Raw genomic sequence first — 15,147 nt, forward strand, 5'->3', positions numbered from 1 at the left:
GCAGTTGCAGCATGGACATCTTCTGTTATAGTATCATCATTTGCATCAAGGAAAAATCAAACATGAATATGTTCTTATGTGGGAATGCTGGCACATATCCAGAATATAGCCGGTTAGATAGCACAGCAAGTAAAGTGCTCGCTTTGACATTGTCGCAGGTTCGAAACTCGGCGGGCCAAACTCAGCCTTTCATCCTTCCGAGGTCAAACAATGAGCACCACACACATATTAATAAGCAGCGCTCAGACACCTAAGGGTTCGTAGCGCTATATTAATGCAAATTATTATATATTATTGCAGCCCTGGACACTGCCAGCATGAACATGTTTTTTTACACTGGCAGAATGCCGGCATATATTGCGGGAAAGGGCATCATGAAAATGTTTTGAAAAATGCTCCTGGATCTTTTCACGTTACCCTACAAGGCTGATTGTAAAGTGTGTGCTTTTTACCCAATTTTCCACAGAAAGTGTGCTGTAAAATGCACATTATTAACCCATTATTTCAAAAAATGAATAAAGAAATCTCAGGGAGGGCTGGCAGAAGGGGTGTTCAGGGGCAGTCCCCATAACTATGCTTCTTTGGTTGGGGCCTGCTCCCTGTGGGGTTGTCTCGCATGATCATGTAGCTCTCCAGTGAGGCCACGCAGCCACGTGCTAGAATTCCGACCGGGCCTTCTCGTCACTTTATTGATAGTATAGTAACACCTAACAGGCTACAAAGTAATGTGCACGCGTGCCCCTTTAGTCACATTAAAGTCGAATCACTTGTTTTGAACTACTTTAAGGGGTTCACAACTTTTTTACAGCATATCGGCATTCTTTAGCTGCATTAGGAGTAAGGGTTCACTCACTGTGCGGCGAATAACATGATAGCGCCCCCGTGGCGCTAGAAGCCGGCGCCCAGAGGCCCAGGTGCGCATTTATTTAGGGAAATGAAGGACGCCTCAGACTCGGTGTGCCTGGGCGCAGAGAGCTGCCGCTCCCTCGCTCAGTCCACGCCTGTCTCGCCCGCAGGGAGTTGACGATGAGAGAGGGGAAGTTCTCTGACCGCGCTTCGCTGACAGGAACAGAGAGAGAGACGGCTGCGGGGAGCACTCCCTTCCCTGGCAGGTAGCAGACCCCCCCTCGCCGGCCGCCATGACTGCCTGACACGGGACCCGCGGGACTACGCAGGACCTCACCGGACCCAGCCATGATGAAGAAACATCTAAACCGCATGCGGCAGCTGGCCAATCACAACGCCGGCAGGTAAGTGCCCGACCCCGGTCACAAGTCAGGCGGGGGTCAGGCTCCCTACCCACCCTCCCCCACTCGACCCCCCCTCGCAATTGCTCAGGGGCTCAATGCAGACACTGAACTCTGTGTCACCCGGAGGTCAGAGGCTCAGGTCCCCGTGAGAGAGGCCGGGCTGCAATATAATTGCTGCAAAGTTATGTTTGTAACCCGAAGGCGGGCGGTCTCATGTTCCATTCTGGTAAAATCGCATATGAGGTAAATTAGATCCGCTAGTAACTTGCTTTCCGAAAGTTGTAATCCCAGTTACAAAGTCTTGGGTGTTTATATGGCAGTTTCGGAGCCGTGTGCTGGCTATGCGTGTTCCAGTCTCAGGGAGATAGTGCTGCAAGTTAATGCGCCTGATATAGAGATTTCGCTGAATCGTCCGGTCACGCGTTCCAATAGCATGAGTCCAAATGTGCATATTTATGTTTCTTCTGTGGTAACGTAGGGCTGTCCCCGCTGAGTGCACTTCCCCTCCGACCGCCGCCCCCATGGCCCCTGTGTGACAATTGGGAGCGGTTTGGAAGGGCCAAAGGGCAGCAGCAGACACTGTCTGATTAAACCCAGGCAAAGACCAACGCGCAAATAAAGAAAGGACAGCAAAGAGACATATCTACCGACTGTCTCTCAGCCTGACCTCCGGTGACTCCTCCCACGACTCTCCTTGGCTCCCCTTTCTACCTACACAACCTGCGCCTTCCTCTTGTTCTCACGCCTACCCCCCCGCCACGCTACACGCGTTTTTGTATGTCCCAACCTTACCCCCGTTTGCTCTACCATAAATTCCACTCGCTTTCCCTAATAAACAGGAACTCACTCAACTGACCCTCTACACCTTTCACCTGACCCCCTTGCTCCCTGCCTGTCCTCCTCTATGTGCTTCTTTCCAGTGCTTCATTTGTAAGAAAATAAGTGCAATGAGTCACATATTTTCTTGCATGGTGGGAGTGGCAGCTCTCGGGCTACTGTTGACTCCACCAACTGTTGCTCCATACAGTGTCACCAGCTGCTCCATACAGTGTTACCAGCTGCGCCATACAGTGTCACCAGCTGCTCCATACAGTGTTACCAGCTGCTCCATACAGTGTCACCAGCTGCTCCATACAGTGTTACCCGGCTGCTCCATACAGTGTCACCAGCTGCTCCATCCAGTGTCACCCGGCGGCTCCATACCGTGGCACCCATTGGTTCTATACAGTATCACCCGGTTGCTCCATTGGGTATCACCTGGCTGCTCCATACAGCGTCACCCGGCGGCTCCATACAGCGTCACCCGGCTGCTCCATACAGTGTCACCCGGTGGCTCCATACAGCGTCACCCAGCTGCTCCATACAGCTTCACCTAGCTGCTCCATACAGTGTCACCCGGCAGCTCCATACAGTGTCACCCGGCGGCTCCATTCAGCATCACCCAGTTGCGCCATACAGCTTCACCTAGCTGCTCCATACAGTGTCACCCAGCAGCTCCATACAGTGTCATCCGGCGGCTCCATACAGCGGCACCCAGTTGCGCCATCCAGTCTCACCAGGCTGCTCCATCCAGTGTCACCCGGCAGCTCCATACAGTGTCACCCGGCAGCTCCATACAGTGTCACCGGCAGCTCCATACAGTGTTACCCGGCTGCTCCATACAGTGTCACCAGCTGCTCCATCCAGTGTCACCCGGCGGCTCCATACCGTGGCACCCATTGGTTCTATACAGTATCACCCGGTTGCTCCATTGGGTATCACCTGGCTGCTCCATACAGCGTCACCCGGCGGCTCCATACAGCGTCACCCGGCTGCTCCATACAGTGTTACCCGGCTGCTCCATACAGTGTCACCAGCTGCTCCATACAGTGTTACCCGGCTGCTCCATACAGTGTTACCCGGCTGCTCCATACAGTGTCACCAGCTGCTCCATCCAGTGTCACCCGGCGGCTCCATACAGTGTCACCAGCTGCTCCATACAGCGTCATCCGGCGGCTCCATTCAGTGTCACCTGGCTGCTCCATACAGCGTCACCCGGCGGCTCCATACAGCGTCACCCGGCTGCTCCATTAGGTGTCAACCGGCTGCTCCATACAGTGTCACCCGGTGGCTCCATACAGCGTCACCCAGCTGCTCCATACAGCTTCACCTAGCTGCTCCATACAGTGTCACCCGGCAGCTCCATACAGTGTCACCCGGCGGCTCCATACAGCATCACCCAGTTGCGCCATACAGCTTCACCTAGCTGCTCCATACAGTGTCACCCGGCAGCTCCATACAGTGTCACCCGGCTGCTCCATACACTGTCAACCTATCTGAGGTTAAAGCTCCAACTCACATATTAGTTGTGTCTTAAATTAAAACACAAGTTTAAGTGTTTCTTTAAAACACATAATTGTTAACATTTTACTCTTATGCTATCAGTGTCAAGTGGAGCTTGTTAACCATCTAACCACAGGGTAAAAGAGCAAAAATGCTTTCTTCCTATGGTAAATTGATGGACGAATGTATGCAAAATCATTACTGAACTGATGAGTTGCCTGGGAAGCACTGCAGCAAGATTGTCTTGCGTAGGCTGGCACTCATGACTGGTTCTCCAGTTAGATGTGGGTCTTTTGACTGACTGTGCCCCTTTGTTGGGGCTATTGGCTGGTGACTGTCCTGTTGATGTAAACCCACTCTGCTGGTTATTACACTAGAGAATTTGCAGCAATATCATGCAAGCTGAGTGAAGCAGTGTGAGGACATGGCCAGCACCAGCGCCCAGGATTGTCACCTTGTATTTCATTGTTTTTCATGAACATTTATAAATAGTCCTGTCCTGCCACCCAGGTTCATCAGGTTTCTGAATAATAACGAGCCGGCCCAGGAGGCAGAGACCCTACCTGGCCAGTGCCCACTCTGGTTGATTGTTTTGTTGCTATGATGGACTGACATTTAAAATAATAAAGTTGCCAAAACACCACAATATAATCAAGCTTGGCCTAAAAATAAGTGCAGTGGCTCAGAAATAAGTGCTGATCCCTGGCAAGCCACCCCCTCCACAAATTACGCACTGCGTGGACTCCTACTTGTCTGTTTCCTCCTCTTCCACTTCTCTCTCCACATGTGTGCCTACTTCCCAGCTGTCCAACTGCCTCACCCCACCTCTTTCTCGCTTGTGCACCTCTGCATCCGCGCTCTTCTCTCCCTTCTCGCAACACCATTAACGACTCCATACAGCAATTTCCGTTTAAGTCACTGAAATTTGAAACTGTTCCAAAATAACTCCATTGGTTCAATGATGATGCATACATTGTTTGATGTTGCTTGAAACTTGTTACAAGGGGTGCAGGAGAGTAGAGGCCTCTTGTTCCTATGGCGTACGAGTTGTCAAAACAGGCGGGCTCTGAATTAATCTATGGTGTGAGTGTGATGAATTGCCATCTGTCAAGGGTATTGTCTTTTTTGATTTTTATCTGATCAGATTCCTCTTTCATAAGCTCCTTGCCAAAAGTATAGTGCACACCTGTGCACTGGTGCATCAATAGCTACACTGCAGCGGCTGCCGGCACTGAGCAGGTTCAGATCACAAGTGTCTCTTGACAGCATCAGTGAAAGCCAAAGCCACTGCAGCACAGGGGTGGCATTAAAGATATGCCCCTTGTTCCAAAATATCATGATTATCACTAGCCCATGCTGGTGGCAGTGTGAATTCTAAATATAAGCCATAGCCGAGTTAGGGCGCAGTGCATGACACTGTTCATAGTCATTGAGGACACATCCAGTTTGATATCACACATTCGTCCTCTCCCGTGAGCCAGCTCAGCTGTGGAAGGGGGTGTGCGTTCTGGCCAGACATGCTGGTCCTGCCAAGTGTCAGGACGGGAAGTTGAATGAACATGCCTCTTTTTTATCTCTTTGTGAGGGTAGGTAACGCCCTCCGCCAGAGACCGCAACTCAAAAGTCCTGGGCCCAGTAATCAAAGGAGTACACCCATTGAAAAGGAGTAGCTTCACACCAGGGTGCTGCATACACAAGTGGCCTTTGATACTATTGAGGAGGCAAGGAGGTGGGGTTACGGGGGATAGGGAGCACTCTGTTCAGTTGGGGTAAAGTTACAGCATCGTTTTTCTCTCACTCTCTCCTCCCTGTCCCCTCTACTTCCTCTAGCACAATGCACTTTGAGTGTGATGTCGGAAGGCGAAGTCCACTTCTTACAAGAACAAGGACTGGACCCCTAAAACAGGTTCGCTTTAGCCCAATCGCCTCTAGTTGTGGGTCTTTGCCTTTAAAAGAAGGGATGTCACATCACTTTTTAAAATTATCCTTTGAACTTGTACCTTTGAAGATTTCGTTGGACCCTATTGGTAGAGCAGTCCTTTCCAAAGCCCTCTAATTGTGAGGTGAAGACAGGTGGTCCAAGGCAAAGGCAAGATATTTACCCTAGCCATCCCCAGGAAACTTTAGGGTTAACCTGCTGTGGGAACAAGACCAGCATCTCTGCCAGTAACAGCGGTACCCAGGACCTCACCATGTTCAAGGACACCTGAGGTTGTGTGCCAGCCCTCCGCCCGTTCTTGAGAACAAGGACCCATGTTTCCCCTGAGTCCCTGCAGTGTGACTCACTGCAACCTGAGGAGTGACCTGCTTCTGGAGTCGGACCTGCCTCTCCACCAGCCACAGCAGTACCTAGGACGTCACCATGTTGAAGGACCCCTGCAGTTGTGTGCCAGCCTCACGTATGTTTGGGAGTACGAGAAAAGTACTCATCTTGTCCCCGAACTCCTAGATTGGAACTCACAGCACCCTGCGAGCCAAGACAGCCGGGATCCTAGTGCTTTCTGCTGTTGAACCACTCAGAACTGTGTTTTAAGACCCATTCGACACATTTGAACCACCCAGGCCCTCCGTTACTGCCTTTTGAACTCTACCAATCTTCAAATTGCTTGCATAGTCTTCTGTTTTGGCACTGCCAGACCACCAAGACCTGTAAAATGGTACTATTGACTGCTTATTGCCCCCTTGGTCAATTTTTTAGGCCCTAGTAACTGGTTAGATTACTTTTATCCATTTTGCACCCAAGAACATATAAATAACATTGTGATTATTGCTTGCCACAGCCCTAATTCATTCATCAAAGTGCTGCATCTTGCAATCTTGGCTTATTCTGTGTTCTTTCTCCAGGGGTGGGTTTTGTGTAGTGGTTTTTCTAGTTAGTTATTATTGTACATGGTGTGTTTAATTAAAGTATATATATTTTATAGAACCTTGATTGGATATTCCTTTATTTTGGACTGTTATACTTCGCTACTGAACCACATTGGTGTCCAGACATTTGGTCGACCGAAAACTGGTCGAAAGACATTTGGTCGATGCAATTTCGTTGAAAACCAAATGGTCAAATTTTTTTTAAATTATATATTTATTTTTCGGGTTTTCGTTTTAAAAAAAAAAGGGTTTTTTAGAAAAAAAAGGGGGTTGAGGGGGACCACCCCCCCCCAAAAAAAAGGGTGAAAATAAAAAATAAAACAAATTCGACCATTTGGTTTTCGACCAAATTGGTTCGACCATTTGTCTGGTCGACCAATTTTTTTCGACCAAATGTCTGGTAACCAACCACATTCACACCCATCTTGAGAGTATGCCTCCCCTTGGCCCACGTTACCACAAAAGGAGAAGGAGGTATATCTCTTAGCTGTGCCTGCTATATCTTTATGATTGGGTTGGCTCTTGGTTTGTAGAAGTGTGAGGGCTGAGTAGGCACTTTATTTAGCCTGTGCTCATCCTTGTACTTCTGCAGGGCAGCAGTCATTTTGTCACATTAAGTAAAAAACACTGCATGATTACTATTATTATGCTGCAGGAACATGGTTCCTATTGGAGGAACAATCCTCTCTTGGTGAACTGAATAGTTGGGCGAATTACCTGAAACCTGGACCCAAGCTCTGCTGATTCCCATATTCAAGAAAGGGATTGGGAAGGATCCAAGGTCCTGCAGACTAATTGCGCTATTGGGCTGCTTCAAGATATTTGCCTGGCTTATATTAAAAGATCTACCACAAAACAAAAGAGGTGATGGCTGGAAGGTTTAGAATACATCTTAACTTCTGGCATTGCTCTGGGCAACCCTCCAGACCACTCCTCTTCCCCTGCCAAGCCATTACAAAAGGGGAAAGTCCATATGTGGTTATAGTTTGACTCACTATGTGAGAGAGGGTATGCAGAGATGTGGTGCCCTTGCTCGCTGCGCCATAGGGAACCAAGCTGCACCTCACTCGGGAAGCCCAACAAGGCCGAAACATGTCTGGGGTTGCTTGTGTTTCTGTGCAGAGGGGACCTAGCATAGCAGTTTGGGCTGGACTGCTACCATTGGTGGCAATACCTGGCTGATTTGCATATGGCTGGACCCCTTTTGCAATGGGGCAGACGGGCTAAAAACGTGGTGTGGAAGGTTGCCCAGAGCAATGCCAGTTGTTCAGATTCATTCAAAACCTTCCACCCATCACTTTTGTGGTTATAGTTGATCTCACTATGTGAGAGAGGGTATGCCCAGACGTGGGTCCCTTGCTTTCTGCGCCACAGGGAACCAAGCTGCACCTCACTGAGGAGGCCCAACAAGGCCGAAACATGTCTGGGGTTGCTTGTGTTTCTGTGCAGAGGGGACCTAGCATAGCAGTTTGGGCTAGGCTGGGCTGCTACCATTGGTGGCAATACCTGGCTGATTTGCATATGGCTGGACCCCTTTTGCAATGGGGCAGGTGGGCTAAAAACGTGGTGTGGAAGGTTGCCCAGAGCAATGCCAGTTGTTCAGATTCATTACAAACCTTCCACCCATCACTTTTGTGGTTATAGATGATCTCACTATGTGAGAGAGGGTATGCCCAGACGTGGGTCCCTTGCTTTCTGTGCCATAGGGAACCAAGCTGCACCTCACTGAGGAGGCCCAATAAGGCCGAAACATGTCTGGGCTTGCTTGTGTTTCTGTGCAGAGGGGACCTGGCCTAGCAGTTCGGGCTGGGCTGCAACTATTGGTGGCAGTACCTGACTGATTTGCATATGGCTGCACCCTTTTTGCAATGGCGCAGACGGGCTAAGAAACTGTGTTGTGGAAGGTTGCCGAGAACAATGCCAATGGTACAGATTCATTCAAAACCTTCCACCCATCACATTTCTGGTTATGATATTAAAAGAGCTAACAGCTTGCGTAGAGGGTGCACATAGTCTGCCGAGGTATCTAACTGGCATTAGAAATAACTTAGGCACTAACATCAGGGTGTTGGCTATCAACCTATTAAAAGCACAGGGCAGCATTAAGGGTACTGCCTCCCTACATATGGCATTTTTGGATGTTACTACTGCATTTAACCTGGTCAATAGGGTGCAGCTCTGGATTGAACTGAATAACTGCGGCATTGGCAAAGGTCTACTGAGTTTAATAATAATGTAACATTTGAATACTAGTGTTAATATAGAAGGGACCATTTTTTGGGCTTTTTCAGACAAATTCTGGTCTCAAACAACAGGGGTGTGTTCTCACCCAGTGTTTGTTTAACCTGTATTTGGCCGATCTGATTAATACCATATTAAAAATGAATAACCTTCCGCCTAGGCTGGGGAATGGCCTGATTAGTTGGCTAGTCCATGCTGGTGATGTAGCCATATTTGAAATGTCGTGCACAGACCTGCAACCTAGCCTTGATGCCTTTCATGAATTGTAGGGGTGTTGAAGAAGGAAGCTGACACACAGGTGGCATGTGTGTGGTTATAGACTTTTATTGATAGTTAAAGAACCCTCACTATCCCTATCGCTTAGAGGGGTTTCCCTGCCTCAAACTAATACCAAGGACCTGTCAGAATGTCCATCCAAATGAAAAGTCCATCATCCTGTGTCACAACTTCTTCTTTCCCTTACATTCCTTACACCATCCCTTCTATACCTTACACTATAACTAAAGACTAAAATACTTTAACAGAACGTTTCTTCTCCAGGAGAATGACTCCCTTCTCCTGGTATATGGGTGTCAATTCCAAAATGTTCTCTTGCAAAAAGGTACCGGGGGAATGACTCCCTTCCTCTGGATTGTAGCAATTTAACAGAAAGTTCTTTCCCAAGGAGAATGACTCCCTTCTCCTGCTATACAGCAGGTGTTCCCAAAATGTCCTCTTGTAAACAAATTCCAGGGGCAATTACTCCCTTCCCCTGGATGGCAGTGCCAGCACTTTGTACAGTCAACTTTCTGGACCAGGAGAATGACTGGTCTGCACAATATAACTCACAATAAAGCTTCACAAAGCTTCACAACAAGGCCACGAGGAATGACTCTGTTCCCCTGGTGTCTCTTCAGTGTACTTGAAAATATTCCGTTTTCTTATCAGAATGACTCCCTTCTCCTGGTGTTTGCAAGTTTATTCTGAACTTGGGTTTTATCTCGACACTTTTCCACTACATCAACAAAGTTCCAAATCCTACTTATATCATGGTCCCTGACCCTTCTCTGATGGTCAAGGGGCTTATCTCTGCCACTGCATAAGGAAGATTTCCTCTGACGCTTGACTCTCTTCTGTTAGGGTCCCAGACCCTTCTCTGGTTGCCAGTGGATTTATCTCTGCCACTGGTATGAGGAAGATTTTCTTGGACGCTTAGTTCTCTTCTGTTGGGGTCCCAGACTCTTCTCTGGTGGTCAGTGGACCTATCTCTGCCACTGGTACGAGGAAGATTTGATAGGCCTTACACTTGCAATGGCATGAAACAGAGACCTCTCTACACCCCCACGTCCCTACCAGTCTGCCCATGCTTCCTGTTAACTTCTGCGACTTGCTTGCAATTCGCCTGTCTCTCCAGGGGCTTGGATTGGTCCCCTTCCTGCTTCCTGCAGCCATCTGCCTCATTACTACTGCGGTGGCTCCGTGTGCTGTGGCTTCTTGCCGTCTCGGCACTGTTCAGGGACTGCACGGTCCACCTCCTCCTCGCCGGCTTCCCGCTGGGCTTGGTCCTGCCAACGCAAGACCTGTCACGGACTCACTTAGCCATTTGCGGGTGTTCTCTGCAGAGCCCTCTCTTTGGGTCGAGGGCAGCCTTTGAAACTCTTGGGTTCTCCAATGAGGATGGAAGACGAAGACGCGGAGTTCTTCTTCTCTTTCCATTAGATGGGGCTTACAACAACTGTTGCATTGGCTCCTTGGCAGTGGCGTTTTTAGGCTTTCTGCTGCCCAAGGATCAAATAAATGCATACACCCCACCCCACTTTACTCCACCTCTGCCAGACTCTGCACCTTTACCAGATTCCGCCCCTTCAACAAACCATGTCTGTGTTGTCCAAACTATGCCCCTTTACCCCCCATTTTGTCTCCATAACATTTATAGGAAGGTTTTTAAGGTTGCAGGGATAAGAAAGCTATTGCTTCTTCTCTATTAATTCAAGCCTGTCATCCTCTATGTTATGTTAGTTGACAGAGTGTTTTCAGATCTCTGCTGCCCAAGATTTGGAGATGGCAATGTATTCTGCAGTTGAGTGCATTAGAAGAGATCATTGTAATGGCTAATTGTCTAGTTTCGGTTAAGTCAGAAAACAATCTTCTAGAGGAAGCGATAAGAACATTAGCTGTCTGCCAACTGGACACAAGTGAGAGAAGGTTGGAATGAGTCATTTTGGTTCCAATGCTAATATCTGGTTTCTCTCATAAATTGCCTGCTGTCACTCTATGAGAAGCACCTAGACTGTTCTGTAATATTAATGCAACACAACTAAATTTCTACATCTGGTCATGTCAAATGGTAAAGTTTACATATGAAATATATGCACATAATGTTTAATAAACAGAACTAAAACCTTTTCTCATGGCTACAGCTCTGGTATTAGCAGGGGTGAAAATGGAAATAAGGCAAGTTACCTGCTGTAGCCGATGTACCTCCAATCCCTTGGGCTGAACGCCATTAAAATATGGCAACATCACAAGTGAAGTTTGTAAACTCTGCCTGGGAATAACACATCAGTAGAGTAAAGACAGTTGGACAAGGTTCTTGGAATTTTGGCTGTGCATTCTCCTGGGTTGAGTAATGGATAAGGGCGATCCTGAACATTCATGTGTGGGAAGCAACAGCAATCCTTGTAGCTGCACAATGCAGGCACCTTTTCTCACACATTAAGTGGTACATACTGTTTACAGCCTTGCTTTTTGTACAATTGTTCAAAATACCCAACACCCCAAGAGTAAAATTGAGCAATGGATTGGGCGTTCCAGCACAATATAACCTTTGTGGGTGTGGTTTAGGCTATGGGTCTTGCCAGCGTTTCAGGTAATTTAAAATATTTGTAAACTCTGTAGAGATGGTTGGACTGTAGAATACATAGAAACATTTCGAGATTTGTGGGTATTGCTATAGATGTCCTGCTGTCATTTGAAGTACTATTTCACAGAAAAAGTCCTTGTATTTAAAATATAATGTAAAGATTACTTATAAGCATCACAGTTATGCATTGTGTGACATACTTTGCAGTTGGTTCTCCTGGCAGTACTGAGCATGCAGCAGAATGTCAACAAAGACACATGATAAACCCAGCAGGGGTGCCATGTACCTGCTTAGCACTGAGCAGCTTCTGTAAAGAGGCTGAATGTACATCTTTATGTGACATCTTTACAGCTGTGAAACAGTGTGCACAATTGGCATAAAGTTTTTGTTCTCATCCTTCTATGACTTTGGGTATCCTTTCACAGGTTTCTTGATTCACTTACGCGTTCAGATTTAGTCTTCGCCATTTTAACTTCTCTATGATCTATTTTATGCTTGCTCCTTTTGGGCAGCCACAGGTCTCTAAAATGTGGGGCCGGGCAGGGAAATTAGTGCTTGCTTCTGAAAATCATTTTAGTGCCACCTGTGGAAAGTCTGTGCTTGACTTAAGCATAGGCATGTGTTTAATATTGTAAAATGATGCATCATTTTTAATCTTTACTTTTCTGAAGGGAAATCCCTCATTTTTGCAATGGTTTAAAAAATGCATGTCGTGTATTTGAAAATAAAGTGGTTGCTTAAAACAGTGTATGTGTTTATCGATTAGAACAAACAACAAATACACTGTGAAATGGCACCAATAAAACCAACAAGGTTTTGACTGTTTTGCATATCAAAGAGCCTTTTGGGAAGATAAGAATGACCAAAGAGCTTTAAATCTGTTATATATGTCTTGGAGAGCTGTATGACTGAATCACTAAATACTGAAAACATGCTGGGTTTGATATGGGTTTCCTTTTTTTTTTTTTAAACTGAAAGTCAACCTAACAATAACCCTTTCGTAAATATCAAACATATATATATATATATATATACAAGTTTGACAATCAAACATTTTTGTTGTCCGAGTGGAATGACTACTAACAGCTCAAAATGTGTTGCAGTGTTGTGGATCAGCTTGACTCAGAGAAACAAAATTGGCTTTGTATTTCAAAAATGACAACCAGTATATTGAAAATAAACTGCAATAAAATTCCCCTTCTCTGGCAATCTGCCAGCCCAGTGGGCCTTATTGTAAATATGTCTATGCTCCTTGGTGTTCCTCATGCCTCTTGTGAGCCACCTTGTCACAGTTAGCATTCCTCATGTTTTCTGTGCTCTTTTTCGTCTTAGTATTTTCTGTCTTGACTGTACCCCAGGCACTACATAAATATATAGGTTTAATTTCAATATAGTGGTTTGAAATGGAGGGGAGACAGCTAAGGCATGTGGGGGTGTGATGTTGTACAGCAGGGCTGTACCCAAGGTGATCGTCCTTATCCCCAGATGGGAGTCACATCCCCCATGAGATCCTCTCGTATGAAACCACTCTTAGGGAACTATTGGGTAGTGGCCGCACCTCCATAGCCTCATGGAAAAGGGCTCCCCCCTTTGGAGAAGTTACGAGACCTAGTGAACGTCACAGAATCTAGAATATACAAGGGTGGATGGTTTGGAAATAAGCGTTGTTAATCTCTGTTGCTACAAAAAAAGAAGAAAGGTTCCCTCTTTTGGAAGACAGGTGCCCACAGGTTGAAGGAGGTTACTGATTTCTTGCACCTTGGAGTATGGCTGACACCTTAGAAAGCTGTCATTTGGTTGCACCGAAATATCAAACCTAAAGCCCATGGCACATTGGTGATTTTGAGGTATTTTGATAAGCGACACAGGGTTTTCCTCTAGCCCAGCTGTTGGAAGCATGTACATTGAAATGAATGCGGTATGGTATTAAAACAAGGTTTGATTTACTTCTGAAAGGGCTAAATATGCTGGAGGGTCATATGTGGAGATCAGTCTTGAGCCTTGCAACTTCGGTTTCTATCCTGTGGATCAGAATGGAATGGTTCCATGTTATAATATCCCTGCAAAAATGTCTCTTGCCAAAAAGGTTGTTGTTTTTTGCAGAGACATAATTACATTGAACATGCGGGGGACACCCCTGGAACCCCCAATTTTTTTTTTACAATGGGAGCAGTGGACATCCCCGCAACCCGTCCACATACATGTCACTATATATAATGTCGCCAATGGCTTTTTCCGGCGACATTATGTATGGGCACCTTATGTATGCGGGCATTAATGCCTGATACCAATGGAATTGGATGTGGTCTGTTGGAATGATGTAGCTAATCAGAGAAGGGAAGCTTTTCATGGTAAAGTATTGTAAGCACAACCAGATACTCTCTTGCTGGACACAAAGATAGAAGATCATGGTGTATTAAATTGTTATAGAGAGGGTTGGGTATTTTTTCTTAATGCCATTTAGTATAATGTGGAGGATATCCTTCAGTCCACAATGTTAATATCAGCAATCAAAAAGAAAGCTTATACATTGGATCAGTCTTTTATTTGGAAAAAACAATGAAGGGATATACTTAGTTTTATCCAGCAGGCCTCCCACCATAGTCTTATCTGGTAAAATTCCAAAATCAATTTGAAAAATATTCATCAACTATAAAGTCAACGGTTTAGACTGGTTGGAGGCATCCGGTTCCTCAATCTAAATAATGTATCTTCTTGTATCCTGGCTTGCAACATTATGTGTTACTACTGACTTCTGCAATTGTATTCGCTCTCCACTCTTGCTGACTGCTTACTCTCTGTTCTCTTCTCCTTTCCCTTCTCCCTTTTCCTATCTCCTCCCCTTACTTTCTTCTATGCACTTACTCTATCACAATTGTCCCTGGACATAATATGATAGCAACCTCGTCTGTTTCCTCCACCCTGGCATTATTGTTTTTTTCCTCCACACACCCCCTCCAGCACTATCTGAAATGTCGTCAGGCCTAGTATGATAGTCACTTGTTTTGTTCCTCCCCTCCCTTTCTGCACCCCTCTCTCTCACCTTTTGTTTTCCTCCGGCTCTACCATAAATGTCGTCAGGCCTAGTATGGTAGTTGCCTGTCTGTTTGCATTTCCTTCCCACTCCCCCCCTCCCTTCCTTATCTATGTCTTAGCTCTTGCACTATCTGAAATGTCGTCAGGCCGAGTACGATAGTTAATTTCGCATCCTTACTGTTCATGGCCTGTAAGAATGTCATTGTATTTTCCCTTGTTCCCTCCCTTACCTTGAAGTGCTTTGAAACACATTGTGTATAGGCGCTATATAAATAAACTATCATATCATGTAATGAAGAACAAACTTGCAGAATATGAAAAAAGGTGGGAATCTTGGAGACCAGACGTAGTTTGTTTATAAAAAGTAAAAGCACCAAAGCTCTGATGGGGGAAGCTTTTTCTAGATTTGTGCCTGATGCCTAGTGTTTAAATTCAGAAACCTTCTTGGTGTCATTGTTGAGTGATTCTCAGACATCTTTGCTTCTTTGCCTTTCCCACGTTTGGATGAGGGTTAGGCTGTTACCTAGCAGCAAACATGAGGATGCCGTGTAAAGGAGATTCGTCATTTCTTAATTGTGTGATAGAATA

General features: G+C 46.2%; 1 protein-coding gene across 3 annotated transcripts in view; it reads left to right on the plus strand.

The window, feature by feature from the left end:
- Nucleotides 1–984: 984 nt before the first annotated feature.
- SH3BP1 (SH3 domain binding protein 1) overlaps nt 985–15,147 on the plus strand; it is a 281,096-nt gene continuing 266,933 nt past the window's right edge. For 2 of the 3 annotated variants that reach the window (XM_069653044.1, XM_069653045.1), the window contains exon 1: nt 986–1,250. In XM_069653044.1, the coding sequence (XP_069509145.1) occupies nt 1,195–1,250 (56 nt within the window). In that variant the 5' untranslated portion in view covers nt 986–1,194. Of the gene's footprint in view, nt 1,251–15,147 lie in introns of all 3 variants that reach the window. The other variant, XM_069653046.1, reaches the window with a different exon arrangement.

Source organism: Ambystoma mexicanum, chromosome 3q (assembly GCF_040938575.1).
Source record: "Ambystoma mexicanum isolate Mex_15411 chromosome 3q, UKY_AmexF1_1, whole genome shotgun sequence".
Lineage (NCBI taxonomy): Eukaryota > Metazoa > Chordata > Amphibia > Caudata > Ambystomatidae > Ambystoma > Ambystoma mexicanum.